The sequence below is a fragment of the Haliotis cracherodii genome, unplaced genomic scaffold (assembly GCF_022045235.1).
Source record: "Haliotis cracherodii isolate W230 unplaced genomic scaffold, xgHalCrac1.p SCAF_11, whole genome shotgun sequence".
NCBI classification, from domain to species: Eukaryota; Metazoa; Mollusca; class Gastropoda; order Lepetellida; family Haliotidae; genus Haliotis; species Haliotis cracherodii.
Genome location: NW_027266266.1, coordinates 37,119,604 through 37,138,180, shown reverse-complemented (window position 1 = coordinate 37,138,180; position 18,577 = coordinate 37,119,604). Strand labels below are relative to the sequence as shown.

The 18,577-nt window shown below is 38.7% G+C and overlaps 2 protein-coding genes across 2 annotated transcripts in view; one reads left to right on the top strand and one right to left on the bottom strand.

The window, feature by feature from the left end:
• Nucleotides 1–18,577, bottom strand: part of LOC139456456 (notchless protein homolog 1-like) — a 52,853-nt gene that overhangs the window by 18,376 nt on the left and 15,900 nt on the right. The window lies entirely within an intron of this gene.
• LOC139455733 (uncharacterized) lies at nt 10,531–16,665 on the top strand. The gene is made up of 2 exons (XM_071237282.1): nt 10,531–10,628; nt 15,203–16,665. The coding sequence occupies exon 2, from the start codon at nt 15,238–15,240 to the stop codon at nt 16,651–16,653; it is 1,416 nt and encodes a 471-aa protein (XP_071093383.1). The 5' UTR covers nt 10,531–10,628; nt 15,203–15,237; the 3' UTR covers nt 16,654–16,665.

Sequence of the window (18,577 nt, the reverse complement as noted above, 5' to 3'; positions counted from 1 at the left end):
TGCCAAAAATTAGGGGGACTGGTAAGACAGAGGGAACACTGAATATAGATCTTGATTATCGATCAGATCGTATTCACTGGGAACGCCATTTTGCTTGAAGGAAATGCAAGTGATGTGAGTTGTGGAATCTGATTTGTCAATAGGAGGGACATAAAAGGGATATAGCCACTGGTGGCGCTATGATCGAACCCAGAAATTCCGGCCTAGTTCAGCAAGGGTGGAAACTGGACTTTTAAAGTCAGTTAACTCCCTTTGGAAGAAGATGGTACAAGTGATACTTGCTTGATATATGTACCAGCTAGCCCAATCTCATAGAAAGAATACATGAATTGAAATCCATAAGTCAAGTCAAACTTGAGACAAACAGCTGACAGGAACGGCTGGACTCTTGTCCAGTACCATGTTGACACAGAGGTTAACACAGAGGTTGACAAGGATCCTCCACACATTGCACACTGACATGTCAGACAATCTCAACTCTTCAAGTCAGTTAACAAAGGCAAAAGGGTCTTTGCAAGCATCTAAAATAGCATGTTGTTTCAAAAGATTCCATCAACAATTGTAAGTCATTTCATTTCACAGAAATACAACACAGGCTCCCATCATCAGACAAAAATAACACCCAGGAGAGTAGGTGGATGGGTGAGTGTTATCGGTGGCTTGACTCCTGAGAGTTTGGTCCTGCCCCACACTGACAAAAATAACATCCAGGAGAGTAGGTGGATGGGTGAGTGTGTTCGGTGGCTTGACTCCAGAGAGTGTCTAGGACTTTGGTCCTGCCCCACACTGACAAAAATAACATCCAGGAGAGTAGGTGGATGGGTGAGTGTGTTCGGTGGCTTGACTCCTGAGAGTGTCTACGACTTTGGTCCTGCCCCACACTGACAAAAATAACATCCAGGAGAGTAGGTGGATGGGTGAGTGTGTTCGGTGGCTTGACTCCTGAGAGTTTGGTCCTGCCCCACACTGACAAAAATAACATCCAGGAGAGTAGGTGGATGGGTGAGTGTGTTCGGTGGCTTGACTCCTGAGAGATTCTAGGACTTTGGTCCTGTCCCACACTGAAGACGATGCCATCTAAATATGCTTCTGTTCACACAGTAGTGTATGTCCGGATATTCTTCCTCTTGGATTTCATAAGAGATTAGTAAGAAGAGCTTCTTTTCATAGCCAATTACACAAAGATTACATTACATTACATTACATTACATTACATTACATTACATTACATTACATTACATGTATCGCCAACATTGGCATGAGCAGGTAACATCTTCAAATATTTTCTCTTATCATGCTTGTATCAAGTCTCACCTACAACCTGGAAAATATGTTACTATATTACAAGCAACAACCTTAAAATGATCCTATAACTTCATGATTTCCCTCCCAGTAAAAAGAGTTTGTAGGCCTAAGGATGTTGTAAATGGAGTGTGTTCAAAGTGTTGTAATAGCTATATTGAAAATGAATTTTGTATATAATTGATTGGTGATAGTTATCAACACCATAAAAAACATATGTTCCTGATTTGTAATACGCGAAATCATAAGCAATTTGAAGCAATCTTCAAAACATTTATGTAATAAACATTTTCTAACATGTATATTTTCTATGAAGTGAAATAGCTTCACAAAGCACTTTTTATAGCCAGACAGTGTAATTACATGAATAACTTGCTAACTTCAGTATGGATTTTTTGACATGGTATTTCCGGTGTTACGTGCTCACAGTCATGTCTTTCCATGGGGGAAAAAGCATCAAAATTCATTAATTTGTGTATAATGCGCACCCCCTTCTAAACAGCTGTGTTTTTTGGAAAAAAAGTGCGCACTATTCTCAAGAAAATACGGTAAGGCGTACTGATGAATTTACGCCAATTTGATCTGAATTGCTCCCAATAAGCGCCCACCCCTTCTGTCTTTTTTTAAGCGCCCTGGGCGCTTATTGGGTCGAATACTGTATTTTATCAAGCAATATCATCAACACAATAACCAAAGTTAAGTGGGGATGAAGACACCTAAAAGAAACTCATAAATGTTTTTTATCTAACCAAAGTGTCATCTCCATCACAGTGACAATCTTAAATAATTTATATTTCTTCTTAACTTAAAAAAGGGGAAGAAGAGTTTAATTCTTAACTTAAATGCCTTGATCAAATTTTAACCCCAGTGTCGTGCTAAATTATAATTTTTAGCCTTTTGGTTTTTGAGATAATGCAAAATATTGTCCACAATGGAAGAAGACCTTTTAACAAAACTCTCAATGCCGTGAACAAGTCCTAGACATGACGTATTCCAACATATCTTCATACCCTTACAGTTCTCTAGGCCTAACATGGTTTCTTACAAAAACATTTTTGTGAATTTTTTAATTTTTTAATGACTATTAAGAAATAATAGAAAACAGAAATAGCCATACAATCTTAAGGCATAAGCCCATAATAAATCTCTGTAACAATCTAAAAACATCTAAAACAACAATGATAAAGTAGCAAGATAATTTCAGCTTGCCTAATTTTTAAATCATACCCCATCAGTGATATAATTATATTCACAAGTTTTAAAAAAAACTCTTTAATTACCAGGAAATAACATAATGTATAGCTTGGACAGTAATAAGGTCATTAAAAATGTAATGAAGATTATTCTCACATTTTCAGAACATGCATGTGACAAACTGTACACATTAACGTTGTGAAGAGCGCATGATGTAGATGAATTATGCATGGGACAAGTTCTCACTGCTCCTTACCTCCCAGATGCACACCGAGAAACGTGTAATAAAGAAACAAAACATGATGTATGGCCTGCACCTTTAAACACACACAGAGTACAGGTTAATTCACACACAGATGTTCCTTCAGTACAGGGATTCAAGTACACCCATTGCATTTAGCAAGGATTACTCACTGACCATGGCAGGCCAATTGGGAAGACAATTGTTATTTTGTTTCAAATTGGTGATTCTCTTAATGTTCTGATGTTCCTAAACTCTGATTTTTTTACAACATTGTAATTTAACAATGCACTCAATTTCAAAAGTGACACAGTATTGTAGCTCACCTGGATATGTAGTCAACGGTTTGAAATGAAACAGGGACAGCAACTTCCAAAGATGCTGTCAGCATTGATATTTAACCAGTATAGCAGAAAAAGTTAAAACTAACGAAAAAATGTCAGGATTTGACCAATATATGTTTGTTTGTTGTTTAACACTGCACTCAACTATATTCCAGCTATATCATGGCAGTCTGTAAATAAGAGTCTGGACCAGTGATTTACATCACGAGCATTGATCTATGCAACCAGGATATGAAAACATGCATCAAGCAAGTCAGCCAGCCTGATCAACAGACTGTTATTCATCTCTTACAACAAGCGTAATCAATGGGTTGCTGAAGACAAGTTCTAACCTTGATCTTCACGGGTCGAACAATATGTGATGTCATCATTGAAAACATAACAGCCACAGTTCAGCTCCTTCAGTCTGGTAATTCCAGAGAAGTTGTTCCCCGAGCTAAATATGTACTTTGAAGGAACACAAGAGCATAGTCATAAAAAGGCCAAAATTTAAAACATGAAACTGGCAGAGTAATGGCCAAAAATAGCGTTTTCCATTAATCTGGTGTGGCATCATTTTTGGGAACAAACCTGACAAGTTTAAACTTCACTGGTCAAGTGGTCTGGAGGAGATTATGTATACAGTGTGAGGACATGGACAGAGTATAAAGGTCAAATAAGATCAAAACTTAAAATATCGCGAAACACAAAACATGTGTTAAATCCCACTAACCACATATACACCAAATTTCATCACATTTTGAACAAAAATTGTTCACTTATGGCCATTTGAAAAAGGAATTTGAAGTTTCAGTTTTTCCCATTGTTGAATGCAAAGGTCACATCTGGGAGAAAATTGAAAATGTCTGGAAAAACAGAACATATATCTTGAACCCCACAACACATTATCAAATTTCATTACATTTTGAAAAAAATGGTGGAGCAATGGCCGTGAATTGTGATTTCAATAGGACTGTGTGGATAGGATTGAAAATTGGATTTGAAACTCTTAAACAGGAGGAACATCACTGGTGGGGAACAAATACGTGAAGTTTCAGTTTTTCAGTGTCTACGAGAAGACATTTACAAGGCATGACAGACAATGACGCCAGACCACAACAAACATCACTGGACAAAGAGCCCATGACTAGAGTCCACGTGACCATTGCATTAAAGCCTGTAAGTCTTCCTCTTTATTAGTACTGCTAACAGTGAAAGTGATATCTACATAATATAAGCTGCAACTAATACAACATGAACTTGGATATTTTTTCTTCCAATGTGGGAAATAGTGTCATTTGCTGCAGACTTGGGGCTAAATAGTGACCTCTGGGTTGGTAGTCCCTGTGCATGTTATCATGTTGTCAGCTCACAGTTTCCCGTGGATACACATATACAACCTAGGTGAACACGTCAATCCATGTTCAATGGAAACAAGACCCCCTTATCTACAACGTGAATAAATTATTAACCCTCACAAGCCTCTCAGTCACACACTCACATGGGCCTGTTCCAGTAATATAGCCACAGTACTAGCTCCGTGAAGATTTGGTGTAGAAAAGGTCTTCAGCAACCTATGTTTGCAGTAAAAGACAACTTGTAAGAGACGTGGTCCGGCTTGTTTACTTAGTTGATGCATGTCATCGTATTCAAACTGCGTGGGGGGCGGTCGGGTAGCCTAGTGGTTAAAGCGTCCGCTCGTCATGCCAAAGACCCGGGATCGATTCCCGACATGGGCACAATGTGTGAAGCCCATTTCTGGTGTCCTCCGCCGTGATATTACTGGAATATTGCTCAATGCGGCGTTAAACCATACACACTCACTCCAATTGCAAGGATCGATGTTCAAGATGTCAAACACAGGATTGTCTGGTCCAGACTCAATTATTTACAGACCGCCGTCAAATAGTTGGAATAATGCTGAGTGCGGCATTAAACAACAGAAAAACAAGTTCAGATGCTGTCAGCATGGATCATCCTGATATTCTGCATGAATAATAGAGACGTGACAAGATACTCCAGCACACCTGGGTATGTAATCAACAGGTTAAACTGTCAACAACACAGACACCTCGCAAAAGTTGCTGTCAGGATTGATATTCAAATATTTTCTTCAAAAATACCAAGGACATAAAAATAAATCTAAAAGCCACGACGTTGTAGCACACCTGGGAATGTAATCAACATTTAATCTGTCAGCAAAGAAGACATTTTACCATCACAATGAGCGGTTTGACGTCATGATTGTGAGAAAAATTGTTATATTGCTCAAATTGGTAAGTGACATTAAAACCACTTCTACAAGAGCTAAAACATAATGTTATCGCTATACAACATGAATTGGGAAATTTGTAATTCCAATTTGGGAATTTTCACACATAATTGTTGCCCTCTTGGGGCCGAATACAACATCTGAGCAGGTCGAGATAGGTTTCACCTCAGCAACAACTGGACCTGTGGAAATCCACGTTAGATTTGGTTAATGTGTGTCATCGTATCCCACTTTGTCGTTCGGTCCAAATCTATTCATTTACAGACTGCCGTCATACAGCTAGAATATTGCTGAGTGCAGCATTATACAACACCCGGAACATCAACTACTGAAACCATACATGTAAACCATATCTTGCAAGATAAGACATTTTACAATGGTATTTCCTGATAATATGAAAAGATTCATAGGCGATATGGAATGGATCATTATCAACTTGTATATCCAAACTTCAAATGTGTGATATATTCCTGGATCCACTTGCACAAAGCAATCTTAGCTCTAACATGATCTTAACTTCAATACTTTAACACAGAATTACGACAGTCATAGCTCTAAGATGATCTTAACTTCAGTACTTTAACACAGAATTACGACAGTCATAGCTCTGAGATGATCTTAACTTCAGTACTTTAACACAGAATTACGACAGTCATAGCTCTAAGATAATCGTAACTTCAATACTTTATCATAGACTTACGACAGTCACAGCTCTAAGATAATCCTAACTTCAAGAATTTATAATAGAATTACGACAGTCATAGCTCTAAGTTGATCTTAACTTCAATATTTTAACATAGAATTATGTCACAGTCATAGCTCTAGTATAATCTTAACTTCAATACTTTAACATAGAATTATGACAGTCATAGCTCTAGGATAATCGTAACTTCAATACTTCATCATAGACTTACGACAGTCACAGCTCTAAGATAATCCTAACTTCAAGAATTTATAATAGAATTACGACAGTCATAGCTCTAAGATGATCTTAACTTCAATATTTTAACATAGAATTATGTCACAGTCATAGCTCTAGGATAATCTTAACTTCAATACTTTAACATAGAATTATGACAGTCATAGCTCTAGGATAATCGTAACTTCAATACTTTAACATAGAATTATGACAGTCATAGCTCTAAGATGATCGTAACTTTAATACTTTAACATAGACTTACAACAGTCACAGCTCAACTGTAGCTTTGTGAAACAAAGTGACAAATTGTTGCTGCAGTTAAGAATAAAGTTAACTGTTTAAATGATATCAAAGTGTTAATTGTATATAAGACATTAGGAAGGCTTATGATTAAAATTTAGTTAGTAACATAAGATGAGAGCTGGACTACATGTATTAATAGCTGTGAAACAGATGGTTCATGGGGACACTCAGCTCTTCACGTATCTGGAGCAGGGTGAAATATAATCCATTGTGTCAATACTGCAAGCAAACAGTAGGTAGGTACGATTTATGTCAGGATAGACCACTCAATGAGGGTGTATATACGGCTCCATCACACCTGTCACTGTGGCTGGTCAATAACAGGAATATCCCTTGCAAAGCTGGGGAATATATCTTTATGTTTCCCCTCTGACCCTCTTTGATTATCCAGTGTATATATACAGAAAACTAAAGTTGCTCCCATGTAAAACCAATTTTATAAAATGAGTGAATAGTTCTGTTATCTGACTCGCTTTCACTGATCAGATACCAGAACTGTTCATCAGTTTCATAAAATTAGTATTACACAAAAGCAAGTTTAGTATTTTATTTATTGCTTGCCGTTTATAATTTCTTTTTTTTAAATTTCACTATCGTGTGTGAATAGGCAGACATCTACGCGATACACAGCTTACTCCAATTGACTCCCATACTTTAACATAGACCTACAACTGTCGTTGCACTACAAACACCTTTTGGAACAGAGCCCTGCACCATAAAGTTTACAATCACGTCACAATACCTTATGACGTAATTGGTGGAATCTTGATACAAGATCCTCTAGCAAAACAATGCCATGGGACGACAGCCATACACATCGAGTGTGCATAAGCTCCTCTTAGTTATCTGTCATCGCTACACACAATGTTGATGAATAAGCCCAGGGATGTTGGGAGTATTCAGTATTAGGTTAGTGAAACTTGTTCCACAGAACATAAGCATGTGTTTTGGTATTACACAATGTGTAATAATACAGCTGTAAGTTTATAAAACAGGTGATCTTTTCATCGGCGAGCAATAAAATCTAGAATGATTCATCTCTACTCTATTGAACAATACACCCTGAACCATCGTTTCGCTTTGTTTTGGAAGTGACATCACCAGCTCCTTCTCACTTATCACAATCTAAGTACTGAATTTCACTTTAGTTTGAAATTAACAACCAATCAAAATTCCTCTTCTGACGTGATTGCCTAATAGAAGGAGATTCGAATTTGCAACCTTACCACTTCAGTGAAAGCCACGAGCACCAGTATGGTGCTGACAAACCTAGAAACATAATCGGGGCAAACCAGGATTCGAACTCACAGTCATAGGTTTCTGGCATGCCCGAGGGACAACTCTCTGCACAGCAAATCGCAGCGCCTTAGACAACTGGGCCACCCATGCCCCCCAACCATGTATGAAAGTGTCTATAGTCTCCTTTAACGGCAAGCATGGGTTGCTGAAGATCTATTCTACCCGGATCTTGACGGGTCTACTAGAATGGAGATATGATACACAGGATAATCGGGGACATCTCTGACTGCACTCTACACTTGCTTTCCAAGACTGAATTTCACAAAAACTTCAAAATAAGTTTAGTCCGCAGAACCCTAGAACTACTATTTTGCCCTCCATTTGCCAGCAACGTTTTGGCACCGGAGTCCATTAGCATCAAAACAACCGGTTTATGATCCAAAAATTCATACTCAGACAATTCTAAAAATATTTTTAAATGGTGAAAGATGTGTGGAGAAATGTTGTGGCCAAAGTGTTTGTTTGTTGGATTGACTGAGTGAGCGAGTGGGTAGACGCTTTTAACAGTATTCCAGTTAAATCACAGTGTGTCAGCTTAATGTTGGGGAAGGGATGCAGGTCTCAGACATGTACCACTTCGGTGAACACGGGTATGGTGCTGACAAACCTAGAAACATAATCGAGGTGAACTGGGATTCGAACCCACAATCATAGGTATCACAGCGCCTTAGACGACTGGGCCACCCGTGCCCTCTTGTTTGTTGGTAATGTTACCCGTGTAAGGCTAAACATACAAATGATTATGAATATGACAGACAAGAGACCTCATATCAGATAACGGGTTACTGTATATATCGTCAGATCCCAACTAAGCACAGGGAAAACCTAATCAGTTTCGCCTCACGCTGTAATTAGTTGATGATGAAGCAGCTAATTTCAACCCTTGGACTACAGAACAAATTTGAAGAGTATCAGAACATGAATAGAGCCTAAAAAAATAATTCTCTCCCAACAATTTTTTAATTATTTTTGTTGCTCCTTAACTGTGCGATGTACCAATATACACCTGAATTATGATATTTGCTATAAAACCTATCTGAATTTTACAAATTTGAAATATACCTACAAAATTTACCTCTGTTCTTAATTTTGTGCAGTTGAAGCTTCCAAAACCTACCCTAAAAACTATTATATATTTGAAAATATATCGTACAAATATTATATTAAAAAAACAAAAGTATATATACAACTGGAACTTTACATCTAAAATAACAATGCTTGAATGGACTTTTGGACAAAAGACCACCAAACATAACAGAAAACAATATATGGGGCGTGGTCAGGAAAATAACCTGTACCTTATGAAAATGATGGTATCTGAACGACCTTGTCAGCTTTGACTGATGATAAGGTGAGAACACAATACAGACAATCTATGGACCTCTTTGATTTTTTTCTCATACAATATATCATGAAATTCAGGTGAAAAAAGGGAGCGTCTCCTGCTGGCATTAATACACCGACACAGTTTTATCTGAACATTTGGAGTATACTGTCACAACAATTTCACTGCCGGACACAATGAAATACACACCAAAGATCCCACTAATAATATATGTAATATTTACAGAGCTAGATTTAGCTCTTCCTTCTCACTGAGTTCTGTGAGATGTGTGGTCAGTTTGTTTACACAAGTTTATCAGGCAGTTGTGACAGTTGCCAACCATGTATGAGTGAGTGAGTGAGTTGGGTTTAACGCCGCTTTTAACAGTATTCCAGTTATATCATGGCGTGTCAGCTTAATGTGGGAGGAAAGCCCGAAGTGATGCAGGCCTCAGACGTTTACCACTTTGGTGAAACCCACGAGCACAGGTATGGTGCTGACAAACCTAGAAACATAATTGGGGCGAACCGGGATTCGAACCCACAATCATTGGTTTCTGGCGTGGAAATACTGGAATACTGTTCAAAGCTATGTTAAACCCAACTCACTCACCGATTTGCCCTTTGAAACTGTCGCTAGTCACGTGCGAGCAAGCGGGCATTAATTTCTAACACAGTCATCATGGTAACATATCTGAAGGAGTAACAATTAACAGCCAGGTTTTCCATTTGTGCATATATTGTGTATATTCTCTATAGTCGGCTTGAACACAGCACATGTTAGTAACTGGGATGGAGACAGACAATCAAGTGTGCACACCTCGATGACAGCAGCATGTAAATAATTAAGTCTGGATTAGACAAACCGGTGATTGATGTCGTGAACATCCACGCAATCTGGGTGTGATAAATTTATCTTTTTCACTTAAAAAAAAGGAATAAACTGTAATACATTTCACTGACGTGACATTTTTTCAGAAAGTACCAAAACTGACAAAGTTTTCCATTATTCAAAGTTTTACGTGAGTAAGGCTTGAAAAGATCCGATAAAGCCTTCCCATAATTCAAGTGCCCAGCTTAGTGCTCACGTCTGTTCGATCACTTTATCAGTCCTGATAACAGGTGACTTGAAAACAAACATGACCCGAATCAGAACTATGAATAGCGCCATGCTGGAAGACGAAGCTGGTTCAGTATTATATAAGCATGCTCAGATGACGGGAGAATTTCCGAAGCTTACAGCAGCTCATTCCACAACGTGCAAATCTGGCATTGTTTACTTTACTGTGGGTGACCCAAACAACAACACTCCACTGTGGCGCTGGACCACTGACTTGGTCCTGCACTAGGGTGAAAGGAGAGGGCATTTGAGGCTGTTACGAAGCTGTTATGTGATTGTTGTGATCAGTGACATTACGCGGTCAGCGGAGCCGTGTGTACCTTCACCCAACGGTAAGTGTCAATAGTTTGATTAACCTGCTAGTGTGCAATAACTTCTTGAACCGATAGCCTCAACACTCCAATAGCAATAAAACAACACTGAATGTCATACTCTACTTTCACTCAACTCAACTATTGCTTCACTAAAATCATAAAGTGATGATTCTGTTGGTTACTTCAGGTGTATCTCCAAGTAGGTTTCATCACCACATTGTATGTGTTACAACTTTGTATGTCTCCAACAATTGTTGAACAAGGAAATCTAACCGACCATTACAGGGTTAATAAAGTAACAGAATGTGTTCCTGAGATGTTGTTTAGCGCCGCACTCAGCAATATTCCAGCTATATGACGGCAGTCTGTAAACAGTCCAGTCTGGACCACACAATCCAGTGATTGACATCATGAGCATCAATCTACATAATTGGGATAATATATCAGTATATAGCTACTTATAATTTCACAACAGATGTCCATATTTCATCCATATTATCAAGGACATAGACATCCATAATCTCGCTATAGTGTACCTTTTTTGGCCCAACTATGAACAAAATCAAACTACGAATATCTATCATGCATTTATCATGCTCAGTTCCAGGCAAGTAACAATGCAATGTCAGACCATGTTATCGACATAGTTCAAGGTAAGTAACTAGACAATGTCAGACCATGTTATCGACATAGTTCAAGGTAAGTAACTAGACAATGTCAGACCATGTTATCGACATAGTTCAAGGCAAGTAACCAGACAATGTTAGACCATGTTATCGACATAGTTCCAGGCAAGTAACCAGACAATGTTAGACCATGTTCTCTACAAAGTTCAAGGTAAGTACCCAGACAATGTTAGACCATGTTATCGACATAGTTCAAGGTAAGTAACTAGACAATGTTAGACCATGTTATCGACATAGTTCAAGGCAAGTAACTAGGCAATGTTAGACCATGTTATCGACATTGTTCAAGGCAAGTAACCAGACAATGTTAGACCATGTTCTCTACAAAGTTCAAGGTAAGTACCCAGACAATGTCAGACCATGTTATCGACATGGTTCCAGGCAAGTAACTAGACAATGTTAGACCATGTTATCGACATAGTTCCAGGCAAGTAACTAGACAATGTCAGACCATGTTATCGACATAGTTCAAGGTAAGTAACTCGACAATGTTAGACCATGTTATCGACATAGTTCCAGGCAAGCAACTAGACAAAGTTAGACCATGTCATCGGCAAAGATTCTGTTCCAACCACAAAGTAACATTGCCTTAACATGTCTTAATGAGTTCAAGAGCTCATTGGAGCTGCACATTCGACCAAATTCTCTAATATTGTACTTGAACAAGAAAGAAGTACAGCCGTTTTCGTTTGAGGGAAATATCATTTGCACCAATACAAATATTGGATTATTGACTTTATATACATAATATTGGGTCATGGCCTCTTGGCTTGTCACCACTCCCAGCAACGCCTAGCAACAGTCTTGTTTGACTTTCTACCACAATGACCTGTGATAAAGTAGACAAGAATCACTGAATAACACCCCTCATATACAGGAATGTTAGTCTTGGTAGATGACAGATTGAAATCACCTCATAAATATTTCTAAGTATAAATATTTCTAACGATAAGATCCCTTATCAGCCTAGCAGCACCAAAACACGCCTCAGTGACACATTGTACAGAAGTTAACAGAACTTGTTCATATAAACACTTCCAACATTTGGATAGCATCTATTCCAGAGGTAAGGCTTTGGAAAATACTTCAAGTATTTCATTATAGGTATTTGAACATAGGCAAGTCTTTGATTTTCATAAAAGTAGGTTGCAACAATTTGGAGAAACAAGTTTCGAGTCATGGACTTGTAAGTCCAAAACTGACAAGTTTTGAAGAGAAGGAAATAAAAGATGCCAGACATTTCATTAATTATTGTTTGATTAAATCTCATTTTTTATTGAATGAACCCTCTATTTTTATATTCTTAGTGGCCAAAAAGGATCCTTACTCTACATCCCTTCCTATAATACCTCCATGGATCTTATCAGGTTTCACACAAAATAAAGGTATCACTACTGTCAAAATTACATCTCATTTCATTCTTTAGAAAACATTGAGCCTCGGCACTGTAGTACACAATCACATTCAGATTTCAGAGCCATACATTTACCAGTATGGTAACATTTCATTAACTGGATTTGTTTAAGAGATAAACATATACTGTGTTTCTAGTGAGTGAGTGAGTTAAAATTTAACGTCACATCAGCATTTTCTAAAGTTTAAGGGTTTCAAAGCTTAATGCAAAATTACATGAACAAACTGCATAGGGAAGTTTCAAATATGTTTTTGTCAAATTTACAGGTTATAGAACTCAAATTAATTAAATGTTTCCTTCAAAACTATTATTCCTCTTCAACAACCTCTACCTATTCTATAACACAACATACTATATCCAATGTGTTGCACTACATGGAGCAAAAGAACCCAGACATGTTTCACTACACGCCTGATAAGGTGACCTAAGATAACTATACTAAACTGTAACAATAGACTCTATCACACTGTAACGCCCTAGGGTGGGATAAACCACTAGTAATCCTCTTACTACAAGTGAAACAATGTTATAATACAGCTTGACCTCAAAAGAGGTCAACCCAATCTGTATTGTGTACAGTGGTAAATTAACAGGTATATACTTACTAGTGTAAGTATGCTGAGCTCTGGACAAGCTGTGTATTTGTAGGAACATGCAATATAAATTACCATTTTCCCTTCAATTTTCAGGTGCTTGCTTACAAATACACATGCAAAAAGCCACACAGGGCATTATTACCCAGTGTTGCCTTTGTAGCTAGGGTGTCTGTATTTCTGTATTTTCTGTGTCTTTACAGATCTTATGTAAGAATCAAACAACGAGTGGGAGTTGTTCATCGTACAATAAAACACTGAAGAGAGAATAAACCACTCAAGGCATACAATAAAACACTGGGAGAATAAACCATGATGGGCACAGCCCCCGAGTGGTTTATTCTCTCTGCGGTGTTTTAGTGTATGATAAACGGCAGGAATGGTATATTTCTATTATGAAATATCAACATTACGTACAGCTTTTTTAAAGTTGATAAAATGTGCAACCTTTAATGATAGTTACTTTCATTTTGATAATGACTCTCGGAATAAAAAAACAACCTCGGCTATGATGGACATTTCATTTTATGAACAGGTGGGTTATGTTTGGTATTTCTCACATATTCTCACATTCCTCACGTCAATTACCTGTACCTTTTCTCCTAATACCAGTCCTTTTAGTCACCTTTTACAACAAACATTGTCGCCTTTTACGCTAAGCATGGGTTGCTCAAGACCCATTCTACCCCGGATCTTCATGGGTCAAGATATTGTTTTGATTTGTTTTAACAACTTGCTTGCTCAATCTATTCATGACACCTTCGGGGTTGGCTAAATTTAAATCAGTCAAACATACATGTGTTTTTAATATTTTTACTGTAAATGAATTTCGTAACCTTCCCAAAATAATATGTGATCAGCTGTGAGTCATGTCACATTAGTGATGGTAATCAACAGATAAAAGTATTTATCAACATCACATGTACATTTGTTGATTAGCGTCCACTTTTAACACTGGTGACTTGATACAAGGTCCAGCTAGCTTAAACAATAATTGTAAGTCACAGTATGAAAGGTATTGCCATTCTTGTTCAAGACACAGTTTGTTAACAAATTGCTTTCTTGATCTAAAACAGAAATCAATTTGCCTTCGTTGAAATGAAAAAAATAAAAATTAAAAACCATTTTTTTATGTCAAGAGTCATTATTTCAAGACAACAGCAATTCATGATTTGTTTCAACAATACTGTATCATCCTAGACACAGTTGATGAATACAATTAGTGAATGGATGATGAGTATTGATACAGTGAGTGAGTGAGTTGGGTTTAACGCCGCTTTGAACAGTATTCCAGTTATATCACGGCGTGTCAGCTTAATGTGGGAGGAAAACCCGAAGTGATGCAGGTCTTAGACGTTTACCACTTCGGTGAAACCCACAAGCACGGGTATGGTGCTGACAAACCTAGAAACATAATCGGGGTGAACCAGGATCGAACCCACAATCATAGGTATCTGGCGTGCCCAAGGGATGCAACTCTGCACAGCGAATGGCTGCGCCTTAGACTGCTGGGCCACCCGTGCCCCCGTGTATAGATACAGAAGGAAGCATGGCATGCAGAGTATCCATGAAGCATTACAGCCAAAGTTAAAACAAGCTGATGCACACCAGGACTCACTTAACGTTGTGTATCTCTGAAATAAATATACATCAGGATTTGTTTTTAAATATATCATACCAGTATGTTTTTTATTGTTGTTTAACTCAGCACTCAGCAATATTCAAACTTTATGTTGGCAGCCTGGACATAATCAATCACTGAGTCTGACCACAGGCACCCAATCCATTCAGTTGCATCTGATGACCAGCACATGTTAAGAGAGAGCAATTCTAGACCCAAAACTCCATTGAGAACAAATACATGTCAGAATAATTATGGTAATCAAAAATGTTTTCCAGGTAACTCAAGGGCAGCGCAGACATCAATCAGCAAGATGCCCGACAAACCAAAAGAGACCCTCCCTGTGAAAGAAAAAGGTCAAAAGGTCAGTGATGACCAACTTGATGCTGATGACATTGATGGGTTGAAACAAATACTGGAAGAGAAGATACGCCGCCATCGATATCTTCAAGTGATTGTGTTCATGATCATCCTTGGCCTTGACATTGCCGACCTGCTGAGTGATTGGCTTTTTTATGCTGATGTCAGCATCGCTGAACAAGGACTTGTGTACGGACTGCCTGATCAAGGAGCCGTCATTGCCTTACTGTTTTTTTCAATAATAGGCACCATCACATTCATATTTGAAGTCTGTAATCTCGGTAAGGAAATCTTTACCGGTAAGCCATGGTTCAATGTCGACCTTGTGACTATGATCATTATTTGGATAGAAGACATTCCGCAGATAGGCATCAACGTTTTCATTGCACTGTGTCGGGAAGATCCCATTAGCGTATTTCAGTTGACAAAAGCCAGCGTTATCATACTCGGAATCATCCTCCGAATCATCATCTCGCTGGCCAGATACTGCAGCAAGGAAAGCATCGCGGAGCTGAAGAAGAAGACGAAAATGTCCCGAGTGCATGTCACCTACCATGTGTTTATTATGCTGGGACTTATCCTCAACTTTGCCGGTGCCAGTGCAATTTTCTTCTTCACCCAAACTCAGCGGGACCTTGATGGGAAGATTGTGTTTGAGATACCAGACACCATATTTGAGGACAAGTACAATGACGACCGTTACTTCAAGAACGTCAGCATCTACTTCCATCACCCAACCTTTGACATTGTGGAACCAAACAACGCCTCTGATGCTAACTGGATGAGACTCATCACCATCAACAGTGTACGGAACCTGCCCGATAAGGTGGTCATGTTCAACTATGAATACAGACACACTGCTTCCGAACTTCAGATTGTCCTTTGGGAGAACAATAATAACTCACTGTGGGAGGCCATAGAATGCTACTCCATCGATAAGACAACAGCCGTTATAACCAAACACTCCAACTGTGGCAGCTTTCTAAGTGGCGATCGCATATCAATCATTTTCAAATTTTCCTTCATTCCACCTGACAGAGTGTTCCGAAAGTTAGTTTTCGGTGACATCCGATTTAATGCTAAATATAGTAACAACAACGATTTGTGCGAGTCAATATCATCAGACAACATCACCGACAGCATTGAAGAGGGGCTGAAAGAAGGGATTGACATCACGGTTCACTACTATCGGACAACTGTCAGTGAAGACAGCCATATCATCCTGAAGAACGGCACCAGGTTTTACAGGCAGGAGGATCTGGTTGACATCACCGAAGTGTGGGAGACAGGATGGCTCAACTGTGAGACCAAGGGCAGTCTGGCGCCCCACGTTGACTCAAACATTGACCCACCCTGTTCCACCAACTGAGGGGAATGATGTGGTGAGGGAATGGAAGGGGGGGGGGTCATTTTTGCTCCATATGTTGACCCTCACATTGACCAACAAGTGCAACTCCCTGAAGAAGTGATCATGTGAATTTGGAGGGCAGCAAAGTTCCCAATGTTTACCAACATGTACAACCGTCAGAAGGACATGTATTGGGGTTGGCAGATGGGGTTGGCAGATGGGGTTGGGGTCAGTCTTGCCCCCAACACTGACCTTAACATTGACCCCACATGTGCAACTCTCTGAATATGTGATGATGTGATTTTGGCAAGCAGCTTGGTTCCCAAAATTACCCCCAACATTGAAGATGGCATGGGGTGGGTTGTAGGTGGGCAGTTTAGCTAAATTGCAAGAAGTTTCACTCCCAACATTAATCCCAACACTGAATCACCCTGTCAAATTTTCTGTGGGAGTCAAGTTGGCAAAATTGAGATAGTCTGTCTCTGAATGTAGTCGTCACACAAACCCCAGTTGTTCCTCCTCCGTGGGACATGACATCTACTTGATTAACTGTGTCCTATTGGAGTGTGAAAGTGAGATAGTCTGCCTCCCGATGTAGTCGTCACACAAACCCCAGTTGTTCTTCCTCCGTCTAACACTGATGGCATGAATATTCAATAAGATGGTTTACATGTATAGAATGTTTGTAAACCATCTAAAACATACAAACTGACATATGTAAATATATAAGTTAGTGAGTTGGGTATAGAGCTGGGGTGGACAATATTAACCCAATAATTATAATCAGGGCCAATCTGGGATTCCAGGAAGCCAAAGGGACACAACTCTGCACAGAGACTTGCAACGCCTAAGAAGACTGGATTGTTTGTATAATTTCAACTGAATCAAGATGCGATATTTCCCTTATTTTTCGTGTTAATTCAATATTTATAATGTTTTAATGGGGGCAATTAACATTTATGGGTCACCTGCCCGACTATCTTGTTGGGTTTTTAATTATTTCACTACACAACCATACCCCTGAGTGCTTCATACAACTTGAATACATTTCCTTTCTTTCTTAGATATTTGAAATACATATGCATAGCTAGAGTCTTTTTGTCTATGTTTGGCTACAGCATTTATGACAGATGACAGTCTAATAATGTCTAAAACACTCAAAATAAACACAGTTACCGTATTTGCCCTTTTAAGCGCCTGCTCCAATAAGCGGCCCTGACCAACTTCCAGGCCACTCTGTAGTTATCTGTTTCAGCACCCATAGCAGACAGTCACATTTTTACAGTGAACAGCCGTGCATAATTGTTTATGTAATCCCCTATTAACTATCATGGAAAATGTTATAGCTTCATCTCTGTTTGAACGAAGATCTCTAAAAACAAACTTTGTTTTGCATAGTCTTAGTAAGCACCCCCTTTGTCAATTTCCTAAGCACGTGGGCCGTTTATTACAGCAAACACAATTAATGTGTAGTAGATATTTCCCCACTCTAGACCACAGTTTGGGAAGCTGCCGACAGGTGAATAGCATCTAGTCAGAGACATATTTCCCCGTCAGTCAACAGCTTCTAAAACTGTGTAAGTGGAGGATTCTCGAGTAATTGGATGAGGTATTTTAATATGATATATAACAATGATATATAAAAACACATCAACATGTACTGACTAATGTTTAACTTATTCATATATAATCTGAATGTGTGCATTTTCTTATTCAATGTTTACATATCTGCATAAAGTGTATATGCATTGCTTATGACATTGTGGTAAAGTGTGTTGTGTTCTTTTATGTGTGAAAGCACAGAACATTTATTGTGCATACTGTTGATGTCAATGCTGGATTTCTTCAATACATTGCTGACCCGTGAAGATCGGGAGTAAAATAGGTCTTCAGCAACCCAAGCTTGCTGTGAAAGGCGACTATGCTTGTCTAACAGGCTTGCTGA

Coding starts and splice junctions, on each gene's coding strand:
- LOC139455733 (XM_071237282.1), top strand. CDS start 15,238: ATGCCCGACAAACCAAAAGAGACCCTCCCTGTGAAAGAAAAAGGTCAA.